The sequence below is a fragment of the Urocampus carinirostris genome, chromosome 20 (genome assembly GCF_059441175.1).
Source record: "Urocampus carinirostris isolate Australia breed hairy pipefish chromosome 20, RoL_Ucar_1.0, whole genome shotgun sequence".
In the NCBI taxonomy this organism is placed as follows: Eukaryota; Metazoa; Chordata; class Actinopteri; order Syngnathiformes; family Syngnathidae; genus Urocampus; species Urocampus carinirostris.
In genome coordinates this window covers 3,604,191-3,621,470 of record NC_142368.1, presented here as the reverse complement: position 1 = coordinate 3,621,470, position 17,280 = coordinate 3,604,191, and the positions used below count along the sequence as shown (strand labels likewise).

Here is a 17,280-nt window from a genome sequence, read left to right as displayed (position 1 = left end):
ATTGTTTGACATTGTAGCCCTTAGCTGTTAAAACCCGATTATTCAGAAGCAATTAAAAAAACATCTAACATTGAATGTCAGCTCCGAGAGCACTGCAGATAAAATGGACTCAAACAATTTAATGTCGAAAATCAAAATTAGAATTTGTGTTTCTAAATCTTTCCCTTTCTGATAATGTTTCGAAACAACTGCTCACGTCGGGATTCATTATATGTTAGCGGTTCGCTATAATTGTGTATTGTTTGGATGTTCATATTGGAAATTGGAATTTTGATTAACTTTTATTTGAAGCTATATTCATTTTGAGAAAGGTGATTAGTGTTGCTGCTAAATAGAACTCTGGGCATCCCCATTTGCAATTACTCACTCCTTTTGTCAATCTGGAAAAAAACACATTAGTCTGTTAAATCAGCTTTGCTGAAACAAGCAGGCAGGGACAGCAACAATCCAATCACATTTTCCATACCATCCCTGGCACGTTCGGGCAAACTTTTTTAGTCGCGGGTTACATTGAGTCAAAAAACAGCAGCTGTGTCAGGTGGTAAAAGAAATATTAAATTGTTCTGTACGTGCCGATACGAGAGTCTTTATCTGATACCTCGGCAATGCATGAGGAAAAAAGAAACCTATTTATCTAATATGTTTTATGAATTAATATACATGCAGACATTTATATGTAGATGTTATAAATCATTGTTGTTTGTGTTTATTAACAGACCATTTTATCAAATTGGTTTTAATGCAAAGTAATCAGTACTTTGGAAACAAACAAATAAAAAACAAATATCTAAGCTCGCATTAACATGTTTCAGTGTTGCGTTTTAAACACCTGTCACTCAACACAAGTTTTAAAGTGAAAGTTGAGAGGACGATTAGGTATTTATTCATAAATGGTAACACGTTGTATGTCTTTAACGAGTAATGCAATTTCGTGGAGAGTAACCAACAGGATACACTACAATTAAATTTTTTTTTTTTTTTAAATTTATATTCGTGATGGAAATTCTTCTTCCGGCTCAGCTCACTAAAAAGAGCAAGCTCCCAAACGGCTCTTAATATTTGTTATGTTTTTCAAATAACAGCGACCATGCGATGAAAGTGCTGCATCTGAGTCTAATCGGGAGGCTTCTGCTCCTGGTAATCATGAAAACCAGTACTATTTGTGTCATGTGCAGGGTTGGGTAGGGTTACTTTAACTTGATTACTTTCAATTACTTTTGGATTACTCCATTACCAAATATGCTAATAAAAGACAAAAGAAACTAAATATGAATATAATTATGACTCACAACACATAGTAAGCTTTATCTTCTGGCTTTGATCTCTTTGATCTCCGGCAAAACTAACATTAAATGCGACAGAATCAAAATGAAAATAAATCCAAACAGCTTGCCAACATCATTTTTGCCGTTCCATGTATTCCGTTACTCCCCAAGCCTGCACAAAATTTAGTAATTTTATTCATATTTAGTTTATTTTGTCTTTTATTAGCATATTTGGTATTGGAGTAATCCAAAAGTAATTGAAAGTAATCCAGTTAAAGTAACCCTACCCAACCCTGGTCAAGTGGGGGAGCAAACCTGTGCCCCAAAAGAAATGGGCACCGCCAGGCTGTACTTGCCCAAAACACACCACAGGAAGTGGTGCCCCGATGACCCAAGCGATTAAAGGAACCGTGAACCGTGAATATATACCCTTTTAAGCACAAAATTTCATAATTGGATTAAAAACAAAAAAGGCAAAGTGTTTTCTTCAGCATGATATTTGATACATATGATCAAAACATGTAAATATCGTATAATACACAATTTTTAAAAAACTTATATTAAAATGACATTTTCACTTTTTGATTCTGCACAATGTTGAACGTAAAATATATTTTTTTATGGAGGAGGGTTCAAAAAGAAACAGTGTAGCCCACGGGCCTTAGTTTTCTCACCCCTGGCCTAAGGTCCTCCTAGTTTTGTTTATCTTTATCCATCCATCCATTATATGCACCGCTTATACTCAGTAGGGTCGCGGGGGTGCTGAAGCCCATCCCAGCTAACTTCGGGCAGTGGGCAGGGGAAAGAGAGACAGATAATTCACTTGCCCATTCACACCTAGGGACAATTTGGACTGGCCAATTAACCTGACATGCATGTTTTTGGAATGTGAGAGGAAACCGGAGTGCCCGGAGGAAACCTACGCAAGCACGGGGAGAACATGCAAACTCCACACAGGAAAGTTCCATCCCATGACCTCAGAACTGTGCCGCACACGCGCTAACCACTGCGCCGCCGTGCTGTCCTATTTATCTTTATATTTTACTATATTTTTAATTTCTTTAATTTTTTTTTACATTTTATTTATTTATCATTTATTCTATATATTAATTAATAAAGGTTGTAGCTTACCCATCCCAGGCTTAATGTATTTAAAAAATATATATTTAATTTAATAAATGATTAAATATATCTTAATATAATATTTATTATTCTTTTTATTCATGTATTAATTAATGAATCCAGTCTGCAGTTTTCCTCAAATGACTTATTGAAATGTTGTTTTACTTTTCAATAATTTTATTAAAATGTAATTGTATTTTTTTATCTATTAATCTTTTAAATAATTAATCGATTAATCAAGTCAATTCATGTTGGTTATGCCTTCACTTGTTCTGAGTTTGGCTTTCTTTTAAGCCGGTTTCGATCATTATGTTTGATCCACTAATGATGATTGTGAGAAATATTAAAAATAAGGAAACTTGATTTTTGGGGTGTTTTGCAATGACAGCAATACTCATCAGAAATCCATTTCAACTCCGGATTGGATTTGAATCACAATCTGGATTCATCAATCCACATCTTGATCACTTAATACAGTGGAACCTCGGTTCTCGACCATAATTCGTTCCAGAACCCTGTTCGAAAACCGATTTGTTCCATCACCGAAATCATTTTTCCCATTAAAAATAATGTAAATCGTTTTAATCCGTTCCAACACCCTGAACGTTTACCTTGAATGTTTAACGTAAACATAAAGCTAACCCAGGCTAATCGTCCGTCCGCGTTATCGTAATCTTCCGTACGAAAGATTACGCTAACATGAACGTGTAAAAATAAAAAAATCAGGTCGTTTACAAGTCATTTAGCACCCGGGTCTCCCCAACAAGTGGTGAGCGGTTCATTGGAAAGGGGGCTCCGTTCCAACACCCTGAAAGTTGGGCTCCGTTCCAACACCCACATAAAGCTAACCCAGGCTAATCATATGTTCGCGTTATCGTAATCTTCCGTACGAAAGATTACGCTAACATGAACGTGTAAAAATAAAAAATAAAAAAAGGGATAAAGAAAATAATTATAGATAGGATTTCTTACCTTTGTGGTGGTCAGCAGAAGGCGCAGGTGGACCGCCGTTGTTTGCTTATAGCACTCACTCCCTTACCCACATCACTAGATTTCACAGCCTCCTTATTCTATAGTATCGTACTGATTGTAGATTTAGCCATGCTGTATTCCCTAGCAAGATCAGACACTCGCACGCCTCCTTCATAATTTGCAATTATTTTTTTGCTAAAATGCAATAGTTGTACGCACTACTTTTCTTTTTTCACCTGTAGCAACTTTGCTGCTTGCACTGACTTTCTTCGGAGGCATAATAAGGGGCTAAAACACCCGTACGCTGCTCAGCATCGCACCCTAGCGTACGCACCTACGCATTACCGGCGTTCAAACTCTGATTTTTTTGAACAGCGAAGCAAGAATTTCTCGAAATTTTTGGTCGGACTCTGATTTTTTCTAACTGAGAGGCGTTCGAAAACCGAGGTTCCGCTGTAGATCAAAATCAGAACACTGTCAGGAGGTCTCAGTTAAGGATGCCAAGTCCCTGATTCGCTCGTTTGAAACCACTTCCTTGGCGCTTTCTCTTCTCTCCTCCGCTTTCCGGATGTTTACAGTCGGACTTCTCCATTTCTCCGCCCTCGCGCTTTCCCCCCCTCGAGGAGGAGTCAGCTCCTCTCCTCTGCTGGCCTCCCTCCGTTTCCTGCGTGCATTTTTTTGATGCATCTGCGCCGGCTGACAGCTGAATTCCTCCGGGAGAGCGCGTGAGAAGGAGAGGAAATCTGCAGCGGGAGAGAGGGAGAGAGTCGGAAGGAGGGAGGGATGTTTATTGGTGGTACGTCAGACAGAGAAGATGTGTCGTGTGTTTCACGGGCCGGGATTTTATGATAGCGGCGCGCGAGGAGGCACGGAGGGGAGCGGGACGACGTTCCGCCCGCTTGGAGGACAGACATGCTTTTGTACGAGCGGCACTGTGATTGTGCATGTGTGGAATGGGAAGGCGTTGGTGAAGACACTTACTGAGCCGCCTTCTTTGCCTTTTAGGACGCACTGGAGGGCTTGCAAAGCGCGGAGCCGATGGCCGAGAAGTTGAAGGGGAGGCTGAACGAGCTGGCGCAGTACTCCAGGGACTTGGGGAACCAGTCGGAGCGCGTCACCGCCGTCATCAAACAGCACAACAGGTGAGGAGGGGGTTTATTTGCTGCGTCGTGCACCCGGCATGGGAGTTAATAACATTCAGGAAGTAGTTTTTTTCATACCTGTCAACCTCCACGGCTCCATGTCCTTACAAAATGTTGTATTTTCCCTTACAAATACAAAATAATCTTACACCATATTTTTTTTTCAAACGTGTTTATTTATGTAGTTTAACATGTTATATTGTGCATGTGTTTTGTTATATAATATATATTTTTAATTAACATTTTGTTGTGAAATACTGAGTTGCTCGACATGAATTAGGTTGATTATCAAAAAAGTTCAAAAATGAAATAGCTTGGACGTTCACTGTAGAAGGAAAAAAAAAAGGAAGTATAAAAGGAGAAAATGAAAAAAGACAGGTTTGTGGTGTTCCATTTAATCAGTATATTACCAACAATAATTGAATGCAGAAAATGAATTCATAATTTGAATAAGAAAATGTATTATTCTAATTAATTATATTTGCAATTATTTTTTCCTTCTACGGTGAACGTCCAAGCTACTTAATTTTTTAATCTTTTTTATAATAAACTTCATTCATGTCGAGCAACTCAGTATCTCACAACAAAATGTTAATGAACAATATATGTGATATAACGAAACACATGTACAATATAACATGTTAAACAATAATATGGTGTAAGATTATTTTGTATTTTTTAAGAGAAAATATGACAGTTTGTAAAGGCATGGAGCCGTGGAAGTTGACAGGTATGTAATAATCCATTAATTGGTTGATTCTGTCAGAACCAGAACAGGAGGAAGACCCAGATGCATAACGTTTACTCACCAGTTTATTGAGATTTAAAGGAAAAACAAACGTCAGCGATTCGGTGCTCGCTGGACGAGGGAAGCAAGATGCTCACGGGGTCGGAGCATGTTAGGAATGCGGAAGTGGATCTCCCGGAGCGGGAGATCGTAGTTCAAACGGGAAAAAAACGTGTCGACAGTCGGAGCGGGGATCACAACGTGGTCGGTGGTCAAAACGGGTCGTTAGCCGGGACAGGAGATCAGAACGTGGTCAGTGGTCAAAAACGGCTCGTTATCCCGGACGGGAGATCAGAACGTGGTCGGTGGTCAAAACGGGTCGTAGCCGAAGACAAACGGGGAATCTGGAACAGACGACTGGTATATGGATGAAAAAACGGGACCGACGGGAGCCCGGGTCAAGGTGCTTGCCTTGCGTAAGCAGAGGCTGACGGACTGACTAAGGGCGAGTGAGAGCACTGAGCTTAAATAGGAGGGGAAACCAATCAGGTAAGCAGCAGCAGCTGGAGCCAAACGAGCGGGCACAGGTGAGTGCAATGAGTCATCATTACAGATTCGTTTTTCGAGAAATAGATAAAACTGACTTTTTGAAAAAAATATATATACTGGACTGTCTCAGAAAATTAGAATATTTTGATAAAGTTCTTTATTTTCTGTAATGCAATTAAAAAAACAAAAATGTCATACATTCTGGATTCATTACACATCAACTGAACTATTTCAAGCCTTTTATTATTTGAATATTGCTGAATTTGGCTTACAGCTTAAGAAAACTCAAAAATCCTATCTCAAAATATTAGAATATCATGAAAAAGTATACAAGTAGGCTATTCAACTAATCACCTGAATCATCTAATTAACTCGAAACACCTTGCGAGGGTTTCCTGAGCCTTAAAAACACTCAGCTTGGTTCAGTAAACTAAATCACTGCTGATCTGACTGCTGTCCAGAGGACCATCATTGATACCCTCCATCAGGAGGGTAAGACACAAAAAGAAATTTATCAAAGAGCAGGCTGTTCACAGAGTGCAGTTTCAAAGCATATCCACAAAAAGTCTGTTGGAAGGGAAAAATGTGGCCGGAAACGCTGCACAACCAAGAGAGATGACCGCAGCCTTAACAAAATTGTGAAGAAGAGCCGCTTCCAGAATTTGAGGGAGCTTCAAAGACAGTGGGCTGAAGCTGGAGTCCAGGTATCAAAAGCCACAGTTCACAGACGTGTCCGGGAAATGGGCTACAATAGCCCGTATTCCCATGGTCAAGCCACTTCTGAACTCAAGACAACGGAAGAAGAGTCTGACTTGGGCTATGGAGAAGAAGCACTGGACAGTTGCAGAGTGGTCCAAAGTCCTCTTTTCAGACGAAAGCAAGTTTTGCATTTCATTTGGAAGTCAAGGCGCCAGAGTCTGGAGAAAGGCTGGAGAAGAGCAAAACCCAAGTTGCTTGAAATCCAGTGTGAAGTTTCCACAGTCAGCAATGGTTTGGGGAGCCATTTCAGCTGCTGGTGTTGGTCCACTGTTTCATCAAGTCCAGAGTAAATGCAACTGTGTACCAAGAGATTTTAGAGCACTACATGCTTCCATCTGCTGAAAAGCTCTATGGAGATGAGGATTTCATTTTCCAGCATGATCTGGCACCTGCCCACAGTGCCAAAACCACCAGTAACTGGTGCACTGACCATGGCATCACTGTCCTTGATTGGCCTGCTAATTCCCCTGACCTGAACCCCATCGAGAATTTGTGGGGTATAGTTAAGAAGAAGATGAAAGACACCAGACCTACAAATGCAAATGAGCTGAAGGCCGCTATCGAAGCATCCTGGGCATCACCTCAGCGATGCCACTGGCTGATTGATGCAGTAATCCGTGCAAAAGGATTCCCAACCAAGTACTGAGTGCATCAATGGGCATTTTTAAATGTTTGATTTAGTTTTGCTGTTATAAAATAATTTTTTTTACTTGGTCTGAGGAAGTATTCTAATATTTTGAAATAGGATTTTTGAGTTTTTTTCAGCTGTAAGCCAAAATCAGCAATATTCAAATAATAAAAGGCTTGAAATAGTTCAGTTGATGTGTAATGAATCCAGAATGTATGACATTTTTGTTTTTTTAATTGCATTACAGAAAATAAAGAACTTTATCACAATATTCTAATTTTCTGAGACAGTCCAGTATATATATATTTTCATCCTCTTCATTCAAATAATGAAGTTTTGAGCAAAACTCATCTGGATTTTCTACAATATAGAACAATTTAAAAAACCAAGTGTCTGTCTAATAGCTTAACAAAAAAATACATACAAATGTCATCTTGAGGATGCATAAATGAAGCACTATTTTGCCTATATGATACTACTGGTTTTGAGAGGTCATTATTTGTCAGTGTCAGAACCAGAGCAGGAGGAGGACCCAGATGCGTAACGTTTCTCACACAAGCTTTATTGTACGGGAAATGGGGCAGTCATGCACGTTAACACAAACGTCAGTGTTTCGGCCATTGCTGGGCGGAAGAAGTAAGGCAGCAGTCTGGCGAGGAACAACAGGAAGCCAGAAGCCGACGAGATCGATACCAGTTACACGAGCAGATACCGGACAGATGGGGTCGATACCGTACAGGACGGGACAGACAGGATTGATATCAGATTCAGGAGACTGGAGACAGATAGCAGACAGGACAAAACTGACGGGGACGATACCTGATGCTGGAGATTGTAGCAAGGTAACAAACAGGCCAAGATTGACGGGAACGATACCAGACACTGGAGATTGACATCTAACAGGACAAAACAGCCGGGAACGATACCGGACAGGATATACCAGCAGGAAACTGGACAGAGTCAAAACACATGTCTTGCGGGTGTAGAGGTTCGTTGACGGATTGAGTGAGAGCACTGAGCTTAAATAGGAGGGAAGCCAATCAGTCAACAAGCCGCAGCTGGCGCCAAACGGGCGGGGCCAATTGGCAACCATGACAGTCAGATTGTTTTTATATGTTACAAATGAAAAGTCGTCAGATTTTTAAAACCGGTTTTTAAAAATAATTTAGAAAATGACATCAATTAAAGTTGACTAACACGTTCAGTGCCAATAATGGCTAAAATTTCTAATGTCTATTTTTCATTCAATGCTTTTTCTGACAACGTCACACTTTTAAAGTAACAAAACACTAAATCAAATGTATTTCTTGTCTGGTGTTTTGAGTGGTCTATAAAAGTTGTAGTATTTTTGAAAAAAACGAAAACAAAAAAGCCATTCGTTGTTTAGCGGTGAACACAGTCAGTCACCCGAAATTTAAAAAAAACACACACAAAAAAAAACAGATGTGCGTGAGCGTACCACCCGCGCAAGTTTACCTTCATGTGCGTGAATAAATTAGAATTTCTCCTCAAGTCATTTTTGAACAAAACTCCCACTCCTTGTCCTGACCTTTTCCGTTCATGAATATGCATAGGCGGGACGTGTCTTCCTCACCAGCTTGTGCGTGTCAAACTGTTACCTTTTTTCCAACATTGTGCATGTTAAACTAGAAAAAGGAGATTTGACGACTATAGCTGTCAATGGCACTCAATCTGTTCAACCTAAAAGGCCGTATTATGGTGCCAGTTTGTGCCCGCCATCGACCGTGTAATCATGCTCTCTCTGTCGCGTCGTCTTTACGTCATTCTTTCCCTCACAGCACCAAGCTGTCATCCTTCATATTATCACCCCTGTGAACTCTTGCCCCGCTCATATGTCGCCTCTCTCAACCCACGCTGATGCTTCGCCCCCGTTGCCCATCCCCCACTCTCTCTCCTCACTTCATTGCTTCCACTTCACCCACTTTCCATGTCTCCTCCTGTGCACTTCTCATCTTCGAGCGTAAACAAAATTATTGTAAAATCCGGACTATAGAGCGCACCTGATTATAAGCCGCACACACTACATTTTACGGACATTTTTGGTTTTTTCCTTACACAAGCCGCACCTGTATGCAAGCTGCATGCGCCCACATTAAAATATGTAGTGAAGACTAAAGCTTATCCCAAATTTGACTAGGTGCCGCGACTGCAACTATAAATATAATATACAATCCAAACACCACTATTGTCAACGTTAACGGAAAATGATACCTGTAATTAGAATTTAATGCAGACCTTTAAAGTCCAGGTCCCGTTGAAAGTAACCCAATGAAAAAAATGTATATTTCCAAAGTTAAGGGTGGGAAAAATATATACCGGTATCCACTATTGTCCGCTGCAACAGATTCAGATTCAGATTCAGATCTACTTTATTGTCATTCTAGTACACGTGTATACAGAACGAAATTTCGATACATCTGACCCGCACAGTTTCCTCGAATGTACAGATATAAGTAAAAGTTGTATTGTATTATGGCTACGTATAGTATTTTACCATAGTGCCGATAGTGCAAGAGGAGTAGCTAAACAGATGTGCAAAATGGGCATTCAGGTTAACAAGTCAGGTAAACAGTAACATTAACACTGTAACAATAACGCTGTAAGTACAATAGTGCAGAGAGCAAATGTGCAAGGAGTGGCAAGCTATAAAGAACTGCCAGTAGTGCAAAAAGTCAGATTAGCAGCCGTTAAGATTTAGGTTAACTATATGTTAGATTGACCATTTAACAGTCTAATGGCCAGGGGGACTAGACTACTGCGGAACCTGGTGGTCCTGCACCGCACACTGCAGTACCTCTTCCCAGAGGCTAGCAGAGTGAACAGTCCATGATGGGGGTGAGAGGGGTCCCCGATAATGTTCTTAGCATGGGATAGGCAGCGCTTCTGGCCAATGTCCTGAATGGAGGGAAGTGTAGTCCCGATTATTTTCTCTGCTGTCCTCGTTACCCTCCTCACACTACCCCAGTCGGTAGCGCTGCAGCCTCCACACCACACAGAGATACAGCTGGTCAGGATACTCTCTATGGTGCCCCTGTAGAATGTGATGAGGGAGGGTGGGGGCAGGTGGGCTCTCCTCATCCTCCGCAGGAAGTACAGGCGCTGCTGTGCCCTCTTAACCAGTGATGCAGTGTTCACGGACCAGGTGAGTTTGTTTGTGATGTGCACCCCTAGAAACTTGATACTGCTGACAACCTCCACAGCCTTGTTGTTGATGCAAAGTGGGGCATGGTTGGGCTGGTTTTTCCTAAAGTCGACAATGATCTAGTTTTGTCAACATTCAGGACCAGGCTGTTGTCCCTGCACCAGGCCACCAACTGCTCCACCTCCTCTCTGTAGGCCAGGTCGTTGTCGTCCCTGATGAGGCCCACCACTGTTGTGTCGTCAGCATACTTCACGATGTGGTTTGTGGCGGACCTAGGGACGCAGTCGTGTGTCATCAAGGTGAACAGCAAGGGGCTCAGGACACAGCCTTGGGGGGAGCCCGTGCTGAGGTAGATGACATCTGAGATGTTCTGTCCTATCCGCACTGATTGGGGTCTGTCACTGAGGAAGTCCAGCAGCCAGTTCCGCAGGGGGGTGTTGAAACCCAGGAGTCTCATTTTGTCTACCAGATGTTGTGGGATTATGGTGTTGAATGCTGAACTGAAGTCCAGGAACAGCATTCGCACATGGGTGTTCTTCTCCTCTAGGTGTGTCAGGCTCAGGTGAAGCGCAGAGGAGATGGCATCCCTGGTGGAGCGGTTTGTCCGGTAGGCAAACTGAAAGGGGTCGAATGAGGAGGGGAGACTGGAGGTGATGTGCTCTTTAACCAGTCTCTCAAAGCACTTCATAATGATAGGAGTCAGTGCAACGGGCCGGTAATTGTTGAATGATAAGATCTGGGGTTTCTTTGGCACAGGGATGATGTTGGCAATTTTGAAGCATGATGGTACTTTGGTTTGGTCTAGCGAGGTGTTGAAAATGTCTGTTAGTACACAAGCCAGCTGATCGGCGCACTCCCTAAGTACCCGCCCCGGAATGTTGTCCGGGCCTGGAGCCTTCCTTGTGTTGACCCCTCTCAGGGTCTTTCTCACGTCGGTTGAGTCCAGGTGGAGTGTTCTTTCGTCCTGATTTGGAACCGCTTTCGCTGCAGTGGTGCCGTTTTGTGCCTCGAACCTTCCAAAGAATTTGTTGAGGTCATTCAGAAAGTCCATGCTAGTGTCCTGCACTGGGGCGGTGGTTGGCTTGTATTTGGTAATGGCCTGAATGCCTTTCCACATATCCCTGGTGTTGGTTGTATTGAGGAAACGTTCCTGGATTTTTTGACTGTGCGTTCGCTTTGCTAGTCTGATAGCACGGTTCAGGTTAGCCCTCGCTGATCTCAGCGCCTCCTTGTCACCAGATTAAAAGACAAGGTTCCTTACTTTTAGTTGTTTGCGTATCTCAGCAGTCATCCAGGGCTTCTGATTGGCACGGGTGCATATAGTTTTGGTATTGCTGACGTCTTCTGCGCATTTACTGATATAGGCTGACACAGAAATGGCGTACTCATCTATATTTATTTTGTTGTTGTAAGTGGCAGCCGATTTAAACATGTCCCAATCAGTGCAATCAAAGCAGTCCTGTAGTGCCTCCATTGCCCCCTCAGACCACACCCTCACCTGCTTCACTGTAGGTTTTTCTCTGGTCAGCAGGGGCTTGTATGCTGGAATTAGCATAACAGAAATGTGATCTGATGAGCCAAGGTGGGGGCGGGGGGCTGCTTTATATGCACCTTTGATGTTTGTGTAGGCCAGGTCTAATGTGTTCCTACCTCTTGTAGCAAAATTTACAACAAACATATTTAACTCAGCTCCACCCCACTTCCCGTCAGCCCGCGTTTGCGCCGCCCCTTCTTTTTTATTCGCTTGTAGAAAACATATCACAATAAGTCTCTCAAATAAATACATTACAAAAATATACAGTTGCAAATACATATTATGCATGGTTACACATATTTACAAAGAAAGACCGTACACCGAGAGAGTTTTCAAAGCTTTAATAATAATAATATAATGTTCATCCCAAACCGTGCCTGTGAAAGGTACCATTGCGCTACTAACAACATGCTCGCAACGCATCATGCGTATCTGTTAAAATAAGCCATACCGTAATTACGAAATTCACGGTTAACTGTCCTCATCTTTCTCCTTAGAACTGCTGCCATCAAGGGCAACTTCCTCATTATCTGTAAGAATCTCTGTCAGACTGACAATTCGTACGCAAACTAAGAGGATGCCGTCTATCTCAGCGCACTTACTCCACCGGTCTAAATCTTACCTTTTGTACTCGAGTGCCGCTGGTGGCAGTTAGAAAAATTACATAAATTGGCCGCTTCACTGAATAAGCCGCAGGGCTGAACATTTGGGGAAAAAAGTACCGTCTTATAGTCCGGTATTTATGGTACAGTACTGTACAATTTCGTTTCTGGAATTTCTAGTGATGGAAACAATATCCAATGTGTGTGTTTATTTTTGTTTACGAATACAAAAACATTATACTGCTTCACTAAACCAGTCTCCAACAAGTACCAGTAGTGATGGAGAGACTAGAGCTTGTCTTTATCAATTGATTATTACATACCGTCAAGAACCAGAACAGGAGGAGGACCCAGATACGTTTCTCACACAAGCTTTATTTTAAGGGAAATGGGGCAGTCATGCACGTTAACCCAAAACCCCAGTGATCGTTGGGTGGAAGACGTAAGGCAGCAGCCTGGCGTGGAATGACAGGAAACCAGAGCCCGACGAGATCGATACCAATTACACGAGCCGATATCGGACAGATGGGGTCGATACCGGACGGGACAGACAGGATTGATATCAGGCACTGGAGACTGGAGTCCGATAACAAGCAGGACGAGATGGACAGAAATGATACCAGACACTGGAGCTCGATAACAAACAGAACAAAATAGCCGGGAACGAAACTGGAGATCGATATTAAACAGGACAAAAATGGAAGGGAACGATACCGGACAGGAAACACAGGCAGGAAACCGGACAGAGTCAAAACCCACGTCTTGCGGATTCAGAGGTTCGTTGACGGACTGACAAAGGGTGAGTGAGAGCACTGAGCTTAAATAGGAGGGAAGCCAATCAGTCAATGAGCCGCACCTGGCGCCAAATGGGCGGGGCCTATTGGGCGCCATGGGCAACCGTGACACATACCTTATTTGTCAGCAATAACTATAATGACAAGATATAGTTATTTACAGGGTTGGGTAGGGTTACTTTTACTTGATTACTTCCAATTACTTTTGGATTACTCCAATACCAAATATGCTAATAAAAGACAAAAGAAACTAAATATGAATAAAATGACTAAATTTTGTGCAGGCTTGGGGAGTAACGGAACACATGGAATGGCAAAAATGATGTTGGCAAGCTGTTTGGATTTATTTTCATTGTTAGTTTTGCCAGAGAACAAAGCCAGGAGAGAAAGCTTACCACGTGTTGTGAGTCATAATTTTATTCATATTTAGTTTCTTTTGTCTTTTATTAGCATATTTGGTATTGGAGTAATCCAAAAGTAATTGAAAGTAATCAAGTTAAAGTAACCCTACCCAACCCTGGTTATTTAGACACCGGATACTAGAGATACCACAAAACTAGAGAGACTAGATATCGCTGAAAGTTTATATGATTATGAGTGTGGTTATTATGTAAAAATACGTCACTTCTTAACATTATACAAGTGCTCCAATACTGAATGGCACACATGCCTTAACTAAAAAAGTACATCACTCATTCCCATCAAGTGGCATTATCTGGCTTGTACACATTACCAGCTAGAATAAATAAAGTCAAGTAAGGTCATGTTTATTTGTATAGCCCTTGATCACCAAAAGTCTGAAAGGGCTGTTATACAAATAGTTAGGCAACTACATGAGGCAAATGTAACGTTTCGAGGTCTCTTATAGCAGCGCATGTGAAGCAAAGACTCATCAAAGGAGTACAAAACATTTAAAAATGTACTCTACACTTTTTGTATGGCTGGTGCAGAAAAAAATTGTATATACTCGCTAAAGTTCAGAAGATCGTACAATCACAGCCCGAGCCATGCAAATGGTGATGGGCAAGCTCCCCAGTACGTCACGCCTATTACGAAGAGGTAGGAGAGGAGACACAACCAAGTTTGGTTCTACTACTTTTATAGAAAATCAAAATACCGTAAGTTCCGGACAATAAGCCGCTACTTTTTTCCCAAACTTTCAACCCTGCGGCTTATTCAGTGATGCGGACAATTTATGTAATTTTTCTAACGGCAGCCAGCGGCGCTCGAGTACAAAAGGTAATATTTAGACCGCAACTTCTTAGCTTGTGCACAAATTAAATTAGCCTAGACATATCCTCATCATGCAAATTGCCAAAAGAAAGGCACATGACGCAACTTTCAAGCTAAACGCAATCGAGCAGTCCGATATAGAAGGAAACAGCTACCGCACGTAAACTTTACTTTGCGAGCGTGATGCTAGCGTGTTTTTGATTAAGGGAGCGTGGGACGACATCTACATGACAAAGTCTCTCTCCCATACTGAATGAAGACGACTTGGATGACGTCAGTTATAAGGAGGAAGTTGAGGACGGTTTACGTTGCTTACTACAAGTATGGTAGTTTTTTTTAACAGAGCTGTTTACTGAGTTGCGAGTGTGTTAATAGTAGCGTTTTGCTACCTTTCACAGGCTTGGTTTGGGATGAAAGTTATAATATTATTATTAATGCTTTGAAAACTCTCTCAATGTAGCGTCTTTCTTTGTAAATATGTGTAACCATGTATAATATGTATTTGCAACTGTATATTTTTGTAATGTATTTATTTTAGAAACTTATTCTGATATGTTCTGCACGAGCAAATGAGAAAGAAGGGGCAGGGCAAACGCGGGCTGACGGGAAGTGGAGAAAAGGTGAGACGTGTTTGTGGACGCGGCCAACAATAGGGGATATATATTTTTCCAACCCTTACCTTTGGAAATATACACTTTTTTCCTTGGATTACTTTCAAGGGGCAGCCAGACTCTGCAGGTCTGCATTAAATCTTAAGTACCGGTATCATTTTCCGTTCATTTTGCCGGCTCTGTATTTTGAACTTTATCGGGTATGGGTTAATTTCGAGTTTGTATTGCGTTTTTTCAATGTGGGCGCATGCGGCTATTATACATACTTGTGTATGTACAAAATCAGTTTTCCACCTGAATTGTGGTGGGTGCGGCTTATAATCAGGTGCGCTCTATAGTCCGGAATTTACGGTATATTCTTATAGGGAACATCCATGCAACTAATTTTGGGTTAACACTCCTGCTCCTCAAGCAGTTGACAAAGAGGTAGAGAGGAAACACAAATAAGTTGTGGTATTACATTACTTCCATAGAACATCTCAATGTAATCTAATGAAGAACATCCATGCTATTAATCTTGGCCCAGCTCTCCAGAGCCCTGCACGACCAAGTTGCGCTATTACTTCTACTATGAGCAAAACAAATGATTAGAATTTTTCTAACAAGTAGTGTCGGCTGATTGATCATGATAGCGTGGCATCAAGTGTCTAATTATTGGGTGTCTGTATCCTGTTGGGCTCTCATATTTGGCCGTTATCACCTCGTTAATGATCATGCATCCCTAGTACTTCCCCTTCTTTTATTTTTTTTTCTCGGCAGCCTCAGTTTACGTGCGTCAAGGGAGTGCCAGAATAAAGAACGTTTGTTGGAGCAGTGCTTCCGTGCCGCCCTGCGAGATTTCCAGCAGTGGTTGGTGAATGCCAAGATCTGCACAGCCAAATGTTTCGACGTGCCGCAGAGTGTGGCCGAGGCTTCCGCAGCCCTGCAAAGAATACAGGTAAGACTTAGACATTAATGATGTAGCACTATTCATACAAAAGAAAAAGATAAATACTGTTTATGCATAAATTGGCATTTTACAAAATATTTTTCAGCTTGTTTTCCGGTAAAATAGGAAAAAAAGCAATATTTTTTGCTTTGACCAATGAATGGCCAGTAATTTGGCCCAATTTAAGGATAAAAGAAAATTCCACCAAACGCCACATTTTGCTCATTTAAAGGATTATTTTCTGATTTGATTTGAAAAAAAAAGAAAATAATTTTTAGAATTTAAAAAAAATCCAGCAACCGCTATATCCAACATTCCCAGCCATTTGAATGATTATTTTTTAGATTATAGTGGAAAAAAATCTGAACATTTAAAAATATTCCACCACCTGTCAAGATAAATGTGTTTTTGAAGATTTTTTTTTATCATTTTAGTTTTAAAATAACTAATGTTAACATTTGAAATATTTTCCCACCACCAGCCACATGCAATATTTTTGCCCATCTTTTTTTTCATTACAGTATTAAATAAAAGAATGGGAAAAAATCAGTGTAGCACGGCGGCGCAATGGTTAGCACATGTGCGGCACAGTTCTGAGGTCATGAGATCGAACCTTCCTGTGTGGAGTTTGCATGTTCTCCCCATGCTTGCGTGAGTTTCCTCCGGGCATTCCGGTTTCTCCCACATTCCAAAAACATGCATGTCAGGTTAATTGGCTGGTCCAAATTGTCCGTAGGTGTGACTGAGCGAGTCAGTTGTCTGTCTCTGTGTGCCCTGCGTCTGGCTGGCAACCAGTTCAGAGTGTCCCCTGCCCACTGCCCGAAGATAGCTGGTATGGGCTCCAGCACCCCCTCGACCCTACTGAGGATAAGCAATGCAGATAATGGATAGTTTTCTGCAACAAATGCACTTTTTGCAGGTGTAGTAGAAAATTGTAACAGAATGGTGGCTCGCTGCTATATTTCTAAGTTTATGAGATTAGGGATGCTGCTGGAAATGTGAATTTCCCTTCGGGGATGGACAAAGTATCTATCTATCTATCTATCTATCTATCTATCTATCTATCTAAAAAAAAATAATTTGAGCAGGACGACATCGATAAAATATATAGCCAAATCAGAAATAATAAATTCAGCAGCCGCCATTTTATATAGATTTTCCTAATTTAATGAAACTTTCTAGTATGAAAAGAGAAAAATGCTAAAAATGTATAAATAAGATGAAAAAAATCCTACTTTTATGATATCTTTC

At 41.3% G+C, this 17,280-nt stretch overlaps 1 protein-coding gene across 1 annotated transcript in view; it reads left to right on the top strand.

Annotated features, from left to right (window-relative positions):
• syne1a (spectrin repeat containing, nuclear envelope 1a) overlaps positions 1-17,280 on the top strand; it is a 198,191-nt gene that overhangs the window by 65,363 nt on the left and 115,548 nt on the right. The window contains exons 56-57 of the mRNA XM_088325643.1: positions 4,365-4,501; positions 15,861-16,038. Of these exons, the coding sequence (XP_088181769.1) occupies positions 4,365-4,501; positions 15,861-16,038 (315 nt within the window). The remainder of the gene's footprint in view (positions 1-4,364; positions 4,502-15,860; positions 16,039-17,280) is intronic.